General features: G+C 37.4%; 1 protein-coding gene across 1 annotated transcript in view; it reads right to left on the bottom strand.

Moving 5' to 3' along the window:
• Positions 1-17,386, bottom strand: part of LOC135708880 (irregular chiasm C-roughest protein-like) — a 417,033-nt gene that overhangs the window by 21,238 nt on the left and 378,409 nt on the right. The window contains exons 3-6 of the mRNA XM_065231050.1: positions 4,788-4,953; positions 4,556-4,713; positions 4,045-4,410; positions 3,330-3,981 (exon numbers count right to left, since the gene is read on the bottom strand). Of these exons, the coding sequence (XP_065087122.1) occupies positions 3,330-3,981; positions 4,045-4,410; positions 4,556-4,713; positions 4,788-4,953 (1,342 nt within the window). The remainder of the gene's footprint in view (positions 1-3,329; positions 3,982-4,044; positions 4,411-4,555; positions 4,714-4,787; positions 4,954-17,386) is intronic.

A 17,386-nucleotide genomic window follows, 5' to 3' on the forward strand; every position in this document is an offset into this window, starting at 1 on the left:
ACCCGATTTCGGATCAATGACACGCAAATTTAAGGAAGTTCAATGCCATCCCAATGTCGGGTTGATGTCGATACAATGTTGGGTATATATCGGGTCAATGTTGGATCAATTTTTGGTGGAGAAAAGCCAGCAACTCTTCTGCACTGAGACCGAATAATATTCAAGGATTAAGACAATCATTAAGTATAGAGCATGTCCACGCCAAATGATAATTCGGAAAAACTCGACCTACTCCGATTTGCATGAAACTTTGCATAATTGTTATGGGCAATGATTCAAATTGTGTCTATGAACTATTTAAAAAAAAATATAGCATGGAAACGGCATTTCTGATCAGATGTCGTCTGGGACAAAGCTGTGGAGAAATATGTTTTTCTTGGAAAAATAAAATAAAAAAAGTTTGTAGTTATTTCAAGTAAAAATTCAAAAGAAATGTTTAGAACTTAACTATCTCAAAATGTCCTTGTTCGATTTTTAAATTTTATTAAAAAAAAGCTCTGAGAGATTCAATCCTATGAAATGTTTCAAATTATGGACACTCACAAAAAATCGTAGAACAAGTACTTTTTGCAAAAACTTTTTGAGGCTTTTTAATTAATTTTCAGTTCTGACAAAAAGTTCTAAAATTTTACCACAAGTTCTAGTTCAATGGTTTTTGTCAGTTTTTAAGTGTCCATTGTTTTGAACATTTCATAAGTTTTAATTTCTCATAAGCTTTCTTAAAAATGACATTTTAATTTTTTTGAGTTTAAACATGTTTTTCGAATGTTTACTTTAAAAAAATAAAAAGATAAATTTGATATTTTTTTAGAATGAAATAACTTTTCTCTACAACTTTGTCTCAGACATCATCTTCATCAGAAATGCCGTTTCCGTGCAACAATATTTTGAAAAATTTCAAGGATGACATTTTGAAAAATTTTCAAATCCAAAATGGCCGAATTTAAGAAAAACATGTGAATTATTGCCTATAACAAACAATTGCGCAAAGTTTCATACAAATCGAAGATAGTCGATATTAAAAAAAAAATATCACTGGCGCAGTTCAAATCACCCTCCACTGCAGACCCTTGAGGTAAATATACAATTGTCTTTTTATTCAAAATGGAGAACAGCCTTTGCACTGATGACAATTTTGTGTAGATGTATCGAAATGCAGGGATTTTTTTCTTCTTTTAAGGGGGGAAGTACAATTAGAATTTTTTTTTTCGAAAAAAATTTTGTTGGCTTAATTTACTCTATATGTATCTGGGAATGAGCCTTTAAAAGCATAAAGCCGTCCGGAATTTATTTAAAAAGTTATACGCAATTCAGTGAGTGCATGTCAAATGGCTGAACATGTCAAAGTTGAACTTTAAATGCTTCTACTGAAAAGTAGTGTTTTCAAAATCGCCGTGCAATGTACAGGTCAGAGTTTTCATTCAAATCGATTCCGGTTTTCTGTTTTATGTTCATAATTTAATTCACCACAACACGAATAGAAAGATTTTTTAGATTTGTTTGTTATAACATGTTTTTTTTATAAACAAAGTCGAAAAAAATAGGGTTTTCTAATTTTTTTTTCAACTTCAAATTTTTTTGTGAAAAAAAAACATTATTTTTACATATGAATTAATTCATGTTGTGCGCTGTACCTTCAAATTTAATGTTCTGTTTTTTTTTTGTTTCAGACGTGATCATGGACTTCACTTATCATTAAATCCTTAATAACATACATGAAGAATCGCTAACATTCATTTATTTCCCTACTCGCAATCCACTCTCAAAGATAGGCCTCATTTTAGGCCTTCTAATTGTACTTCCCCCCTTAATAGAAGAGATTTTGAAACTCAAATTTTTAGTATTATAATAAGCACCCCATGGGATGATTTCAGCCAAAGGAAGATCAAGTATGAGCTTCTGTACAACTAAATTCCCTGAAGTATTTAATAAATTTACAAATTTATTTAAAAATTTTAATCCAGTAGTAATCTGATCTCCAGATTGTTTTCCCCAAATTTCTTCATTTTTTCTGACTTTCTGCAGGAGTTTCTTCAAAGTTCTTCCGAAAGTTTCTGCTGATTTCCATTGAAAGATTCTTCAGACATCACTCGAAGGTTTTTTTAACTTTCTCTGGAAGATTCTACCAATTTATCCTGATAGTTTATTTTTACTATTCCCCAAAAAGAATCTTAAGGTTCTTAAGGAAATTTATTCTTTATCTTGTAATGTTTGCGTCAACTGTCTTCTATCTTTCCATGAAAGCTTGTTCCAGTTTTATTACGATGTTTTTAACGACTTCCACCGGAAAGGTCCTGCAACTTCTCCCGGAAGTTAATTCCGGTTTTTCAAGTCTAGAAATTTCTTCTGACTGACGTTGGCCAATTATATCGATTTATCATGAAAGCTTCTTCCAAACTCCCCCAGAGGTCCTGCTGACATGCCCCGAAAATGTCTACCGACTTCTGCTGAAATTTTCTTCCGACTTGGCTGGAAATTTCAACGTCTTGGATGTTAGGAGTCTGTCAGTTTTCTCTGGAAGTTTCTTCTAACTTTTTCCGGAAGTTTTGTCTGACTGCTCTTTACAACCCTCCTAAAAAGTTTTCATCAGTATCCATTCGAAATTTATTTTAATTTAATGATAGTTGTTCATTGTGTTCATTTCCCGGTAAGTTATATTTAGATTTTTTCCGGAAATAATGTATATTTAACATGCTTTCTTTACTGATTTCTCTCTTAATCGAAATAGCTTCCATGGAATTTGCTGAAATTAGAGGAAATTTGCTCCCAGGATGTCACTGATATTTCAATAAGGGTTGATGCATATATTATGTCACGCTCTAAAGGGGGAGGAGGGGTGGGTTTAAGATTTTGTGACAAGCAATGCATTAGGTATATTTTGGAGGCGAACCAGCCTAAGGCTGAAAGCCTCCTAAATAAAGCTAAATTAATTAATTGCATTAGGTATAGGAAAAACGTCACGATAGGGGGAGGGGGTAATTTTTTGCTCGATTTAGCGTGACATAATTAATGCATGGGCCCATATAAATAAATTGTGTACATTCGACCTTTTGTCTATTCGAACTTTTTGTCTATTCGAACTTTTTGTCTATTCGACCTTTTGTCCATTCGTCTTTTTTGTCATTCAACCTTTTGGTTATAAAACCCTACAGCACGCGGAAACATCAAAATGAATATTTTGCTAGTATGGAAAATATGGTGCTCGTTTTGTTTATGCTTACGATTAAGAGAAAAATCAGTTAACCGCTCTTTTTTTATACAATGGTTTCTTTCAACTTCTTGCCTATATGGAATATAAGATAGAATGGTAGAATGCTGGAATATGTTACCTTTCGAAACGAAATCAATTTCCACAAAGTCAATCCCGTACTCGTTTATAACGGTGCAATTGTAGCCACCAAAGTGCTGCCGTTGGCTATTGTAGATGATTAACGTCGACTTAACACCGTCCGGCTGCAGGCTCTCGACAATGTTGTAGTCGGTCTCGTGGCTGGTGTTAATTTCGCGACCATTGTGCAGCCAGATGATATGTTTCGCTTGTGGGATGGAAAATGCCTCGCATTCAAGCCGACCTGTGTCGGTAATAGTTCCAAACTGCTGCCGTGGTGAGATGATGCTAGGTGGTCCCTTGAGATAGACGGTAGCTTCCGATTCTATCTCTGGAAATCCAAGAACCGAAGCTTTGCAAAGGTATCGTCCCGCAGTTGCGTGAGTTACCACTATAGTCAGGTTGGCCGATGTGGACATAACACGACCGGATTCATCATGGACCCATACAATATCCGCCACGGGATTACTATCAATATCGCAGGATAAAGTCACTACCATATTTAGGTCAGCATCGACGGATTTTGGCAAGCTGCGAAAGGTGGGTCCATAGCTTACGTTCAAAGTTTCGCTTTCTTCACTTTTGCCTACTACATTTCGTGCTTCACATTCCACAATGACATCGTGGAACTTTTTGGAAATGTTGGATATTACCTGTGAGAGGATATTTGGAATTTTAATTAAAGTGCCTTATCATTGCATTCGGAAAACACATACCAGCTCAGTGGAAAAGTTGTCATTCACCATTTCGTGACCGATGTACCATTTGTACGTTACCTCTGGAGGATTGGCATCGGCATGACATCGAAAGCGAACGTCAGTCCCAGCCACAATCCTGTCGCCGCTAATTACCTTAATGCTTACTTTCGGAGCATACTTAACCTCCAGTTTTAACTTTGCCGATCGGTACGTTCGGTCTGCGGTGTTCTGTGCCTGGCACGTGAAGGTGGTATCGTGGTGTTCCTTCTTCGGCGTGAGTTTCAAAATGGATTTGGCCGTGAAACGCCGTGCATCTGGTAGTGCTTCTTTCATGTACTCAATTCCCTTCGTTAAAACGTTCCCCAGGCCATCGATCCATGTTATCTGTAAGTGGTGGAAGCAGGATTCGTTCGTTAGAATTCCAATGGTAGATTATGCAACATAATATGAACTCCATTTGATCATGTAGAAATTTATAGAACAAGAGTGATATGAAAATTAATTGCTTGCAATGGATTGGATAGCATACCTCGGCAGCTGGTCTTCCTCCAACGGAAACACATTCAAGTTCAATTTCCCGGTCTTCTGTTGTAACCATAAAGTCTCCCTGTACAATATTGGGTTTTTCCGGAGGAACAAGCACCATCAGCGTTGCAAAACGAGATCGGATTCCAGGCGCATTATTACCTGCATAGAATAAAAAAACGGAGTCCATCGTACAGCTACGCTACTCAATCTCTGCAAATGCCATTTCATCTTACCTGATTTTCCTGGACCAACCTGACACTGGTATTTAGCATCATCGTCAAGCATAACTGGAAAAATATCCAAGGAAAAATCTCCTTCCTCGTCACTTCCAACCATCGAGTACCGCTCGAATCCGCTCAGATTCCGGTGGGTTCCCAGACCAAAGTCATCCTTCGTCCACTGAAACAAAGCAGAGATAAATCATTACGCACCGTTGTTGTATAGATAACCTTTAACATGCCATCATACGGCTTAACACAATCGCATAGTGTAGGTGAGATGGAGAATATGAGAAAACTCGAGGAATTTGATTGATCGTCTCTCTTTATTACACGTTTACATCTTCATTACCGTCATCATCGTCGAGCCTATACATGGAGCTAACTGACAACGTCGTCTTTGGAGACGATGTGTGGTGTCTGTTGAGAAGCTAACAGATGCGATTAATAATCCATTCATGTACGTATTCTCGTATAGGGAAATGTCCTTAGAGCTCAATCCTTTATCGGACACCCGGGAGGGAGGCGTTTTCTTCCTTGGATTGTGTGTTGGTCATCGAGGGACTTAGTGGGTCATGGTGCAGACAAGGAGACATAGCTCATCAATTATTCATAAGCATATAGATCATGAATATATGATGCTTTGGGTTGAGACACAGGGTTATAATTTCAGCTAAAATTCGTTCCAAGAATATACACTTCTGACCGGTCGGCAGTGGTAAGAAGTCTACTGACATTCGACCACTGTGTCATTGTGTCCAGCATGACCAAGCGACTAATTGAACTCGTAAATGTTATTCCTCTCATCCTGGGGAGGAGTGAGTATTCAGTTTGATTTGCAGGATGACAGTTTAGTTGATTGTGATAAATTGATAGATTTGGATTCCGCAGTGCTCCAGTCTGAGGAAGAAAACTTTCTTGACAGTTATGTGGGTAACGCTTATCAGTTTTAGAGCGAGAAAATATTCCTTGTCAAAAATCAAACCAATGAAGACGCATCAATCAATTGATGTTGCTGGTCACACTGAAAGATGTGATCCATATCAGAGTGTCAGTCAGATATGACATTAGTGGGTCCTCTATATCAACCAAAATTTAAACTCCAAAAATGTGAGACATGATGCCATGAGTTTACATTCATTAGTCCGTTTTAGTTGCCTGTCGATTTTTCCCTTCCGTATCTGTTACTGTACTGATGTTTTCGGGGCTTTTAGGGCCTACACCAACTCTTTTGTCTCGCCGGAGGACCATCGTGCACAGTGCTCTTTGGAGTCCAAACTAGCATTGGGTGATCTTGAAGCAAGAATAGATCTTAGTGAATCGATACATTTTTTTTTTTTTTGAAAACAATCGATTTACCGATTTAATCAATCATTTTGAATCGATCTTTTGAATCGATCTTTTGAATCGATTCATTTTTCAAAATATAACGGATCATAGGAAAGTTGGTGCTGGTTAACGCCAAGTTTAGTCTAATTTTAATATTACGTTACATAAGCTATCTTGTTATGACATTTTACTTATAATAGTAATTTAGTGTGATGATCATTTAGAAATAACGGCGTGTAGTACGTACGCCGTAAAGGTTGTGAGTGTAACATACATACAGGGGTTACTCAAAATAACTAGGATAGGAAAATTTTTGGTCAACTTTGGAGTGTTGTAACTTCAAGAGCATTTGACTGGAAAACTAATATTAATTTACGGTGTAGCCACGAAAATAATCCTGGTCACCGGATACCGGAGATTTTCTGCGTTTCCTGAGATCTTGTCTAACTTGCTAAATTTTTGATGAGATTTTATATATGATGCTGGTTAAAAATATATATTTTTAGTAATTACAAAGAAAGAAAAACAATTTTAAAGCGAATCATATGCCAACAACTAAAATCGGCCTATACTCAACCGATATATGGCCATTTCCCTGGAATCGGTTCTGGTGGAGGGTTCTGAATGCGGGCTCACACTTAATCACTCAAAACATGCCGTGCGACAGCTCTTTCTTCATGTTTCTCGTTAATAGACTTTCGATAAACTTTAAATGCATTATTGACCACACTGGCCACTCTCGGAACTTCCGGTATGCCCCGGGGCAACCTGGAGCAGGGGACAATTGCGGTTTTTACACCAAAACATGCCGTGTGACAGCTCATTCTTCATGGTTTTTCATGAATAGGCTTTCCATAAACTTCAAATGAATCATTGACCGCATTGGCCGCTCTTGGAATCACGGGATACCTCCGGGGGATCCTGTAGCAGGGGTCAATTGCGTTTTTAAACCAATACATGTGGTGCGACAGCTTTTTCTTTATGGATTTTCATCAATATGCTTTCCATAGACTTAAAGTGAATCATTGACCGCATTGGCCGCGCTTGGAACCACTGGATACCCCCGGGGGAACCTGTAGCAGGGGACAACTGCGTTTTTACTCAAAAGCATGCTGTACGACAGCTATTTCTTCATGGATTTTTATGACTATTCTTTCTATAGACTTAAAGTCAATAATTGACCACATTGGCCGCTCTCAGAACCACTGGGATGCACCCGGGAGAACCTGTAGTAGAGGACAATTGCGTTTTTACTTAAAAACGTGCCGTGCGACAGCTCTTTCTTCGTGGATTTTTATGAATATCCTTTCTATAGATTTAAAGTGAAACATTGACAACATTGGCCTTTCCGGAGTCTCTGGAATCCCCCGGGGGGGGGGGGGGGGGAGGTAGAACCTGTAGTAGGCTTCAATCACATTTTTGCACAAAACAAAGCCATTGGGGAGGTGATTCAGCAGATGCCCCAGGATAACATGTAAAAGGAAAATTTCTTTAAACTGTGGTTGTAGACCAATAAAAGTCTCTCTATTGTATTAATGTGCTCTTGCTACACAACAACTCTTTAATGAACAAAATGACTGTCGACGTCAGCTCTGGAGATGTTCGCCAGCACTTTTGTGCTCGCTAGTGATTGTAAAGCATGGAGTAGGCTCAGTTATGGTATGGGGTGCCATATCATGGCACTCAGTTGGACCAATCATTGCCATGAAAGGAAAGATTATGACCATGTTTTGGGCGGAAGCCCTCCGGAAACCCGGAATATCTCCGGGATCCGGTGACCAGGATTATTTTCGTGGTTACACCGTAAATTGGTATTAGTTTTCCAGTCAAATTCTCTTGGAAGATTTAAAAAAGGATCATATTTGACGAAGTTACAACACTCCAAAGTTGACCAAAAATTTGCCTATCCTAGTTATTTTGAGTAACCTCTGTACATGATGAGAATATAGTAAATTAAAATTTTGATTTCATTTGTTATTTGGAAGTTTTTGCTCAGGATACTTTATTAGGAGAGTGATTTAACAGGCTATTAGATTAGATTTATTGGGATAAAATGAACGATTTAAAAAACGAAAGATTAACGTATGACAAAAAACGTCGGATGGTCGGAGTGGAAAAGCAGGTAAGTACGGAAAGTACTTAATTCAGATTTCCCGATGAGTTTTGGGTGAGTTGCCCACAGGCATACACAAGTCCACAGGAGACATACTTCAAGTCCCCGCGTACATCGTACGGGTTAGGAAAAAATGTGCGTCTATCTTCAAAAACTGTCGCATTAACGGCCCTTCGCTCATTTTCAACTTCTATTCAATTTTCATACTGCCGTACTCTAACGGAACTATCCACCTACCCTCTTCTAAAGATCATTCTCTAGCTAATAAATCATCACACTAAAGCTTCATGTTAGCATTTCCAACCAACTCTGAAAATCGTTAACTTCGCGTATGAAGTAACATAAAAACACTTTGAATTGTATACATGTTTGAAATTATTTTTTTGTGTTACGTCATATATATGTACATTTATCCTCATACAAAACAATAAAAATTGTCTCGTATACCTCCACCATGGCGGACGGTCAAGCAACCGGTGTGTTTAAATTATTTATAATCGTTTCCGTACAACTCCGATCACAACTCAACATAACGCACAGTTGGAAAAAAAATGGCAATTGATACCCTTAATTGATTTTCTCAAAACGCAAACGGTCCCAACCAATAGAAGAACACTTTTCTTATGTAAAACATTTCAGCAAATCGATTGCGCTAAGTCTCGTAGACGCCAGAGTACAGAAAATTCCCGTTTTACCACAATTTCCGTATGATCTGTGTATATAATCAAACAGTTTCCATAATTTTTCATAACTAAACCACACACACTCATCAAATTTACGCTAATCTTATGTAAACATTTCCAAGGAATCGATTGCCGTCAATAGTATTCATATGTGGTGCTGTTAAGTCCCGCTATGCCACAATTTCCTTATACTTAGCACTGCAGCCTGTTAATTTGATCCATTTCATGATTTGAAAAGGATATGATTGATGAACTTCAGCTCAATATACAATAAAATGTCCATGGAATCGATTGCAGTAGGTATTAATCCCAACCGAGTATAGTAAATGTCTGATTAACCCAAATTTCCCTATAAAATATAAGATTTGCTAAGAATTTCAACATTTTTGTATTAATCTTTTTTGATTAACTTACAGATGATAGGAATTTTGCGATATACATATTCATAACTATCGTGAAACGTAGAATCCAACCACTTGGTTTCGTTTTCGAAACAAAACGCGAAGAACAGCTGAATTTCTTCCGATGATACTTATGATGTCACAGTGAAGGACGAAAATGATTCCTTCCCGCTGCTACAACAATTAAAATGAAACTATGCAATTTTTGACGTTTAATTGATACGCACTACTGCACTTCAAGTGCGCTCGACAATTACACATGAAATATATTTCATGGGTGACTATTTAGTACAAAAGGGCCCACCTATTTGTTCTCGAAAGAAACCAAGTATTTAAGTTACGAAGAAAAAATCTAATTGTTGAGTTTGAGTCACATCCAAGCATGGATAAATTGGGAAAAAACATGCATTTTCCGTACTCTGATGTCTGTTATACCTACTGTAATCGATTCTATGGACATGTACACGAAAAGTGCAATTTATTAAATAAATAAAACAGCAAAAGGGTTTATCTTCCATTTAATTCCACTTAATTAATTTTTGTATCCATGGCAGATACGTATTTCGACTACAATGTGCAGTCTTCATCAGTGTCATTCCCACTAAAGAACTTATCAAAATCTAACCCCCTTAAGTACTCATCCCCTAGGTAAAAAAGTCAAGATCATAGGTATAAAAATGAAACTACAATGTGTTGAAACGGAACCTACCTAACTAATAAAAACCAAAGATTTAAGTAAGCTAAAGGAGAAAAATCTATACAAATCTCTAATAAGGAAAATCCCCAAAGGCTTGGTAGCCATCATAATGAAGTAATGAAATTGGGTTGTTAGCGGAATGCTAAATAAAACAGCAAAAGGGTTTATCTTCCATTTAATTCCACTTAATTAATTTTTGTATCCATGACAGATACGTATTTCGACTACAATGTGCAGTCTTCATCAGTGTCATTCCCACTAAAGAACTTATCAAAATCTAACCCCCTTAAGTACTCATCCCCTAGGTAAAAAAGTCAAGATCATAGGTATAAAAATGAAACTACAATGTGTTGAATCGGAACCTACCTAACTAATAAAAACCAAAGATTTAAGTAAGCTAAAGGAGAAAAATCTATACAAATCTCTAATAAGGAAAATCCCCAAAGGCTTGGTAGCCATCATAATGAAGTAATGAAATTGGGTTGTTAGCGGAATGCTAAATAAAACAGCAAAAGGGTTTATCTTCCATTTAATTCCACTTAATTAATTTTTGTATCCATGACAGATACGTATTTCGACTACAATGTGCAGTCTTCATCAGTGTTATTCCCACTAAAGAACTTATCAAAATCTAACCCCCTTAAGTACTCATCCCCTAGGTAAAAAAGTCAAGATCATAGGTATAAAAATGAAACTACAATGTGTTGAATCGGAACCTACCTAACTAATAAAAACCAAAGATTTAAGTAAGCTAAAGGAGAAAAATCTATACAAATCTCTAATAAGGAAAATCCCCAAAGGCTTGGTAGCCATCATAATGAAGTAATGAAATTGGGTTGTTAGCGGAATGCTAAATAAAACAGCAAAAGGGTTTATCTTCCATTTAATTCCACTTAATTAATTTTTGTATCCATGACAGATACGTATTTCGACTACAATGTGCAGTCTTCATCAGTGTCATTCCCACTAAAGAACTTATCAAAATCTAACCCCCTTAAGTACTCATCCCCTAGGTAAAAAAGTCAAGATCATAGGTATAAAAATGAAACTACAATGTGTTGAATCGGAACCTACCTAACTAATAAAAACCAAAGATTTAAGTAAGCTAAAGGAGAAAAATCTATACAAATCTCTAATAAGGAAAATCCCCAAAGGCTTGGTAGCCATCATAATGAAGTAATGAAATTGGGTTGTTAGCGGAATGCTAAATAAAACAGCAAAAGGGTTTATCTTCCATTTAATTCCACTTAATTAATTTTTGTATCCATGACAGATACGTATTTCGACTACAATGTGCAGTCTTCATCAGTGTCATTCCCACTAAAGAACTTATCAAAATCTAACCCCCTTAAGTACTCATCCCCTAGGTAAAAAAGTCAAGATCATAGGTATAAAAATGAAACTACAATGTGTTGAATCGGAACCTACCTAACTAATAAAAACCAAAGATTTAAGCTTAGCTTAGCTTAGCTTAGTCTGACTGCACGTATCGATAGTTGCACTCCGTGATTGATCTGAACCAGTGAAATTGTACAAAGAATCAACTGAATGGGGCTTGGTAGTAACCTGCCATTCTCAGTGTACATGTTCCAGTGACTCCTACCTTTAAAGATCAATAACGTCACCGGCCACGTCCTTGCAATCAGGTGGGAGAGGGAAGGAATGTTAGTGTGTGACTTTTGTTGTTTTGGGACCGTGTTTACCTCTGCATCCCACAAAAGTCACAGGAAGGAGGTTTTGTTAGTGGGTTAGGTTCGTTGGATCAGGATTCACCTTGATAAGTGATGCGATCTTTTGTTTTGTGTAGTTATTTATAAGTGTTTTCGATTTATGCTCTAAACAGCCGGCTGTCTAGAGATGTAGATCATTATTAGATGTGTGTATACCGATTTAAACCAACAATAAGGATACTGTTGGGGCCCCTCACAAAGTGTGATGATGGTTTATTTTATTTTATCAATGACCAAAATAATTAATTATAAGCGGTTTGAACCGATTTAAACCAACAGCAAGGATGCTGTTGGGGCCACTCACAAAGCGTGATGGTGGTTTATTTAGTTCGGAAGAAAATGAATATGTATACTTCTTTTTTTTTTTATATAATAGAACGAATTTGTACTGATTCAAACCAAAAGCAAGGGTTCTATTGGGGCAACTCACAAAGTGCGATGGTGGTTTATACTATAAGGGCATAAAACAAAATCAAGAGCCATTTCGGTTTCCATAGCTTCCTAGACACTCGGCCGCAAAATAATCTTATCCGACGGAAACGTCTCGATCATCGCTGCACAATGGTTTATTATAGCATTTATAAAGTAAATTTGAATACCTTATTGTTTATTTATTATCCATTTTGACTTGACTTGGTACCGTTCAGTTTTATGATGACAAAGTTGCCTGGAGAAAAGTGACAGTTCAAAATGTTTCGGAAGGGAGTCAGCTAGTGTCGTCCAAGTTCAAGTGCGGAAAAAATGCCATTTAAAGTGGTACAAACAATTGAAAGATGCGAAACATGCCTAACCGTAATTCTTTCTGGTTGGAAAGAAGCTGGAATCCTACACTGGCCGGAAAAAAAACGCGGTAGCGAAACTCTCTCAAGACGAGTTCTCCATGCCAAACCCAATGTGGGAACGTATCAATTGAGTGAAAAAAAGAGAGTTCAAGACTCGCTTGGAGGCTGAAGCAGAATTGGAACAGATGTAGCCAGTTTCGGATACGGAGGCGAACGAAGGGAATAATCCACCACCGTCAAAGAAAGTTTGCCCCGAAGTCTACAAGTCCCCCAGTCGGAAGGGAAACACAATAAGAGACTTTAACGAAGTTTTCCTTATTCCTGGGCAGGAGGTTGACACCTGTGAAGCTGACTGTAAAATCCAGAATCAGATGAGATTATAATATATGCGACACAAGTTCACTTTTTTATAGGGGAACATGTGATGTGAATAGAACCCACCATCAGTGCAAGGATTACATATGACTGCAGATACTTCACTGGTTGTAAAGTTCTGCCTGATGGTTTGTTGCAGCTGGGTGAATCAACTTCATTGAAGACCTTTGGAAGACAAACGACAAGATGTACGTCTATCAACACGTGACAAGGGACTGGCAAATCCACGAACACTTGTCCAGTCTACAAATCCATTGAAACCCTTAGGCTGCCCCCCCCCCAAACCCAACATATAATAATGTTTGATTGATGAAACGTATTCAAAAAAGGGATATTTAGAGAGAGCAATCTTCAACTGGAACGTACTCACCAAATCAATACATCTGGGAGCGCATTCTCGATGCTTAATTTTCTCTAGTCATTTTTAAACAATTCCTCCTCCAGCGAATCCAAACACACAATAACTAAATATCACTTTTCTTCTTCATGTCACTCTGTGCACAAAAGCAATGCACACCGCAAAAACCTAATAATAGATCAGCGCGGTCGAGTCACACTGTCAACAAAGGGAGCGAGAGCACACCAGGCACCAAAGCAACAGGGGAAAAACATCAGCACAAATCATTCTAAATAGAATTATCGCGTCCGGGACATAAAACTATTCAAATGCGAGCACCGAAAAACTACACGGCAGCACAAAGATAGCCCGAGCTCTAAAAAAAAAAGCACGCAGCGGAGCAAAAACACACAACCGTTCTCGGACGCTTCTCAAAGCGGACTCCCTAATAAAAACCAAAGATTTAAGTAAGCTAAAGGAGAAAAATCTATACAAATCTCTAATAAGGAAAATCCCCAAAGGCTTGGTAGCCATCATAATGAAGTAATGAAATTGGGTTGTTAGCGGAATGCTAAATAAAACAGCAAAAGGGTTTATCTTCCATTTAATTCCACTTAATTAATTTTTGTATCCATGACAGATACGTATTTCGACTACAATGTGCAGTCTTCATCAGTGTCATTCCCACTAAAGAACTTATCAAAATCTAACCCCCTTAAGTACTCATCCCCTAGGTAAAAAGTCAAGATCATAGGTATAAAAATGAAACTACAATGTGTTGAATCGGAACCTACCTAACTAATAAAAACCAAAGATTTAAGTAAGCTAAAGGAGAAAAATCTATACAAATCTTTAATAAGGAAAATCCCCAAAGGCTTGGTAGCCATCATAATGAAGTAATGAAATTGGGTTGTTAGCGGAATGCTAAATAAAACAGCAAAAGGGTTTATCTTCCATTTAATTCCACTTAATTAATTTTTGTATCCATGACAGATACGTATTTCGACTACAATGTGCAGTCTTCATCAGTGTCATTCCCACTAAAGAACTTATCAAAATCTAACCCCCTTAAGTACTCATCCCCATCCAAGAAAAGTGTATGGTATATTGAGCTGAAGTTCATCAAAGTCAAGTTCAATGTCATGAAATAGATCGAAATAACAGTGTGCACTGCTAAATATACGAAAATTGTAACAAAGCGGGATGTAACAGTGCCATAGTGGTAATTTTTACATAAGATTAGCGTAGATTTGATGAGTGCGTGCGGTTGAGTAATGAAACATAATGGAAACTGTTTGGTTATAGTCACAGATCATAGGGAAATTGGGGTATAACGAGTATTTTACGTATTTTGCCGTCTACGAAACCTAGCGCAATCGATTTCCTGAAATTTTTTACGTAAGAAAATGTTTTTCTAATGGTTGGGACCGTTTGCGTTTTGAAAAAAATTAATAAGGGTAGCAATTGACCACTTTGTCAAGCAGTTTTGGTGTGACTTTCTACCAGCGATTTCACAAAACTGGACCAACTAAAATGAAATGAAATGCGCAAATGATGGCTATTTTTCTCGTGGTTCTAGAAGAAAAAAATCTCCAAACGTCATTTCAACTGCTCGAATGAAGTGGTTAATTGCCGAATTTTTCCCACTGTGCAACGTAGGGATGCCGCTTTTGCGTGATCACAACCCGAGCAGGAGAAATAGCTTATGAGTACCTAATTCTGTTCCTAATACCACAATTTGGCGTTGATAAGTCTGACATAAGAGGTGAAATAACAAAGATTTATACCAATAAAATGCCAAAAGAATATCTGTGTGGCATTTGTTTGGTATTGCATTTGCTTAATTTGGTATTGAAAAGGTAATTTTGGATTTTGTGTGTGTTATTTTTTAGTATTTTACCTCTTACGTCAGGCTAATCCATACCAATTTAAGGTATCGAGATATTGGTTCCTACTCGGAAACTTTCGATATCCACTCAAGTCTTTTTTAAAAGCCTTTTTTACGTCGTTTTTTTTTATACTTTCGGGATTTTTTTTATGTCGCTTGCGCCGCTCAGTCGTAATTTACACGGTTTTTATAGTAGGTCCTGCCCGAATAATAGAAGCAAGATATTCATTTGTTTGCTAACCACTAACCAAGTCAGACATAATACACAGTTAGCTCCTAACGACAATTTGTTTTTATTTTTTTTTATTTTGGTCTTGGTTGTGAATATAATATTTTGGCATCGTGGACAAGTTTGGAAGCATCTCGAAGACCCTCAAGTATATCGAAGACTCAAGAAAATGTCTTAAGCGGAACTTCGGAACGCCATCCTGCAGCCAATCTCATCACGAAGCAGCAGGAGCAGATTGAAAACTTGGAAAATCGAGGAACTCCGACTGGTGGCAGTGAGAAAATTATAGAGTCCTTAGCAAGTGGGACCGGGATATCCAGTACGATCCGGACGAAAGAGTTTTCTTCGATAACTGGTATACGATATACGATGATGTTATTAAAAAGGACGGCCAATTCTTTGATGACGTGGCCCGTGTGAGGCTGCTTATTTGCAAGGTAAGCCTTTGCACGTGAAGTACGTCAACACCCTTCTTCCCAAGCATCCCCAGGATTACATCCTGGACGAGACCGTCACAAAATTGAAGAAATTGTTCGGTCGGCAAAAGTCGGTTTTTCATACCCGATACCAGTGTCTCCAGTACGCAAAAAGAGACGAAGACAACTTCACATCATATGCTGCCACCGTGAACAAATACTGTGAATCGTTTCAGCTGTCCAAGCTCACATCGGACCAATTCAAAGCTCTCCGTGTTGTTTGTGGACTATAATCGCCACGGGTTGCGGTCATACAAACCAGTTTGATCTCAAAGCTGGAAGCCGACGAAACTGCAGTCAGCAAGCTGGTAGAAGCCACTAGCAAGGTAAGCCTGGAGAACCTCGTGGTAGAATGCCATCACGTGACAAATTTCAAGTTGATCGTCTTAATGGAGCTGGTGGTTTTGCTGCCATCATCAAACATCAAACATCAAATTCTTTCTTCATTTGAAACCAATGTTTTTGAAACTTGGAAAGTTGCTGTTGAAACAAAATTTACGTTTATAGCTGGCTATTTGCCAATCCAATGCGTAGGCCAGGTAAAGATTTTTTTCAAGGGTGACCTTCAGAAACTTAGCCATCATAGGTCGAAATTCTTCATTATTGGTGATTTTAATGCAAAACACGGCTCATGTTTTGCAGGTTATTACACTCTTGAATATCCAAATAGCCCACCATGCTTTTCTTCAGCAAACAATCCGTCAACTATCGATTTGGTCTTAACTGATTCATGCCAACTTTGTAGTCAATTGGTTACCCATGCTGACTTCGGTTCTGATCACCTTCCAGTAACTTTTTGAATATCCCAAGAAATAATTTCTAATCCCAACAGCTCTACTTTCAATTACGATAGAGCTGATTGGGAGCAATATCGAACATTTATGGAACATAGCTTCGATCCAAATTTTCCAAAATGAAGATCAATGTTTTACCGAGCGTTAAAATGTCAAAAGCTCGGTAAAATTTACCAAAGTCAGATATACCTGCTGACGGTATTCTCTTACGATTTTGTTAAAAAAATATTTGATAATGATTGCCTCCCTTTAAAAACATAAACATGTTTTAACTTATATCTCTTTACTTAATTATATCTAAGTACGTTATTTGAAAGGTATTGACTGACTTTAGCTCGAAGGTAACTGATTTAATACATTTTACATTTTTCCCACAATTCCAACAATTTCCAAACTTCACATTCATGACTGGTTTTCTCAGAATTGGGTTGGCCAAATTTTAAAATGAAAGTGGATGTAGAACCCTTCTTCTATACCCATCGAATTTGAAAGTGTGGTTGAACAATATGAAATATGCTTTAAATTAATCAAATAGTTACTCAAGTCTTCGATCAAAAGTTTGAGGTCATCCCACAGTATGGTTTGTCGCTGTTGTAAATTAACTTGGAATTTTAGTATAAATAAATGGAAAAATATGATTATCTTCATAGCAGCGAAGTATGATCAATTCATTGTTTTTCAAATACTACAAAAATAACTAAAATTGGGCAAACTATGGCAGATGTATAAACCAAACAACATTCTCAGGTTTTGCTCGAGGTTTACCCCAAAGTTTTGAGT

Source organism: Ochlerotatus camptorhynchus, unplaced genomic scaffold (genome assembly GCF_037179485.1).
Source record: "Ochlerotatus camptorhynchus isolate MF236.1 unplaced genomic scaffold, CSIRO-AGI_Acam_v1.1 ptg000338l, whole genome shotgun sequence".
NCBI lineage: Eukaryota > Metazoa > Arthropoda > Insecta > Diptera > Culicidae > Ochlerotatus > Ochlerotatus camptorhynchus.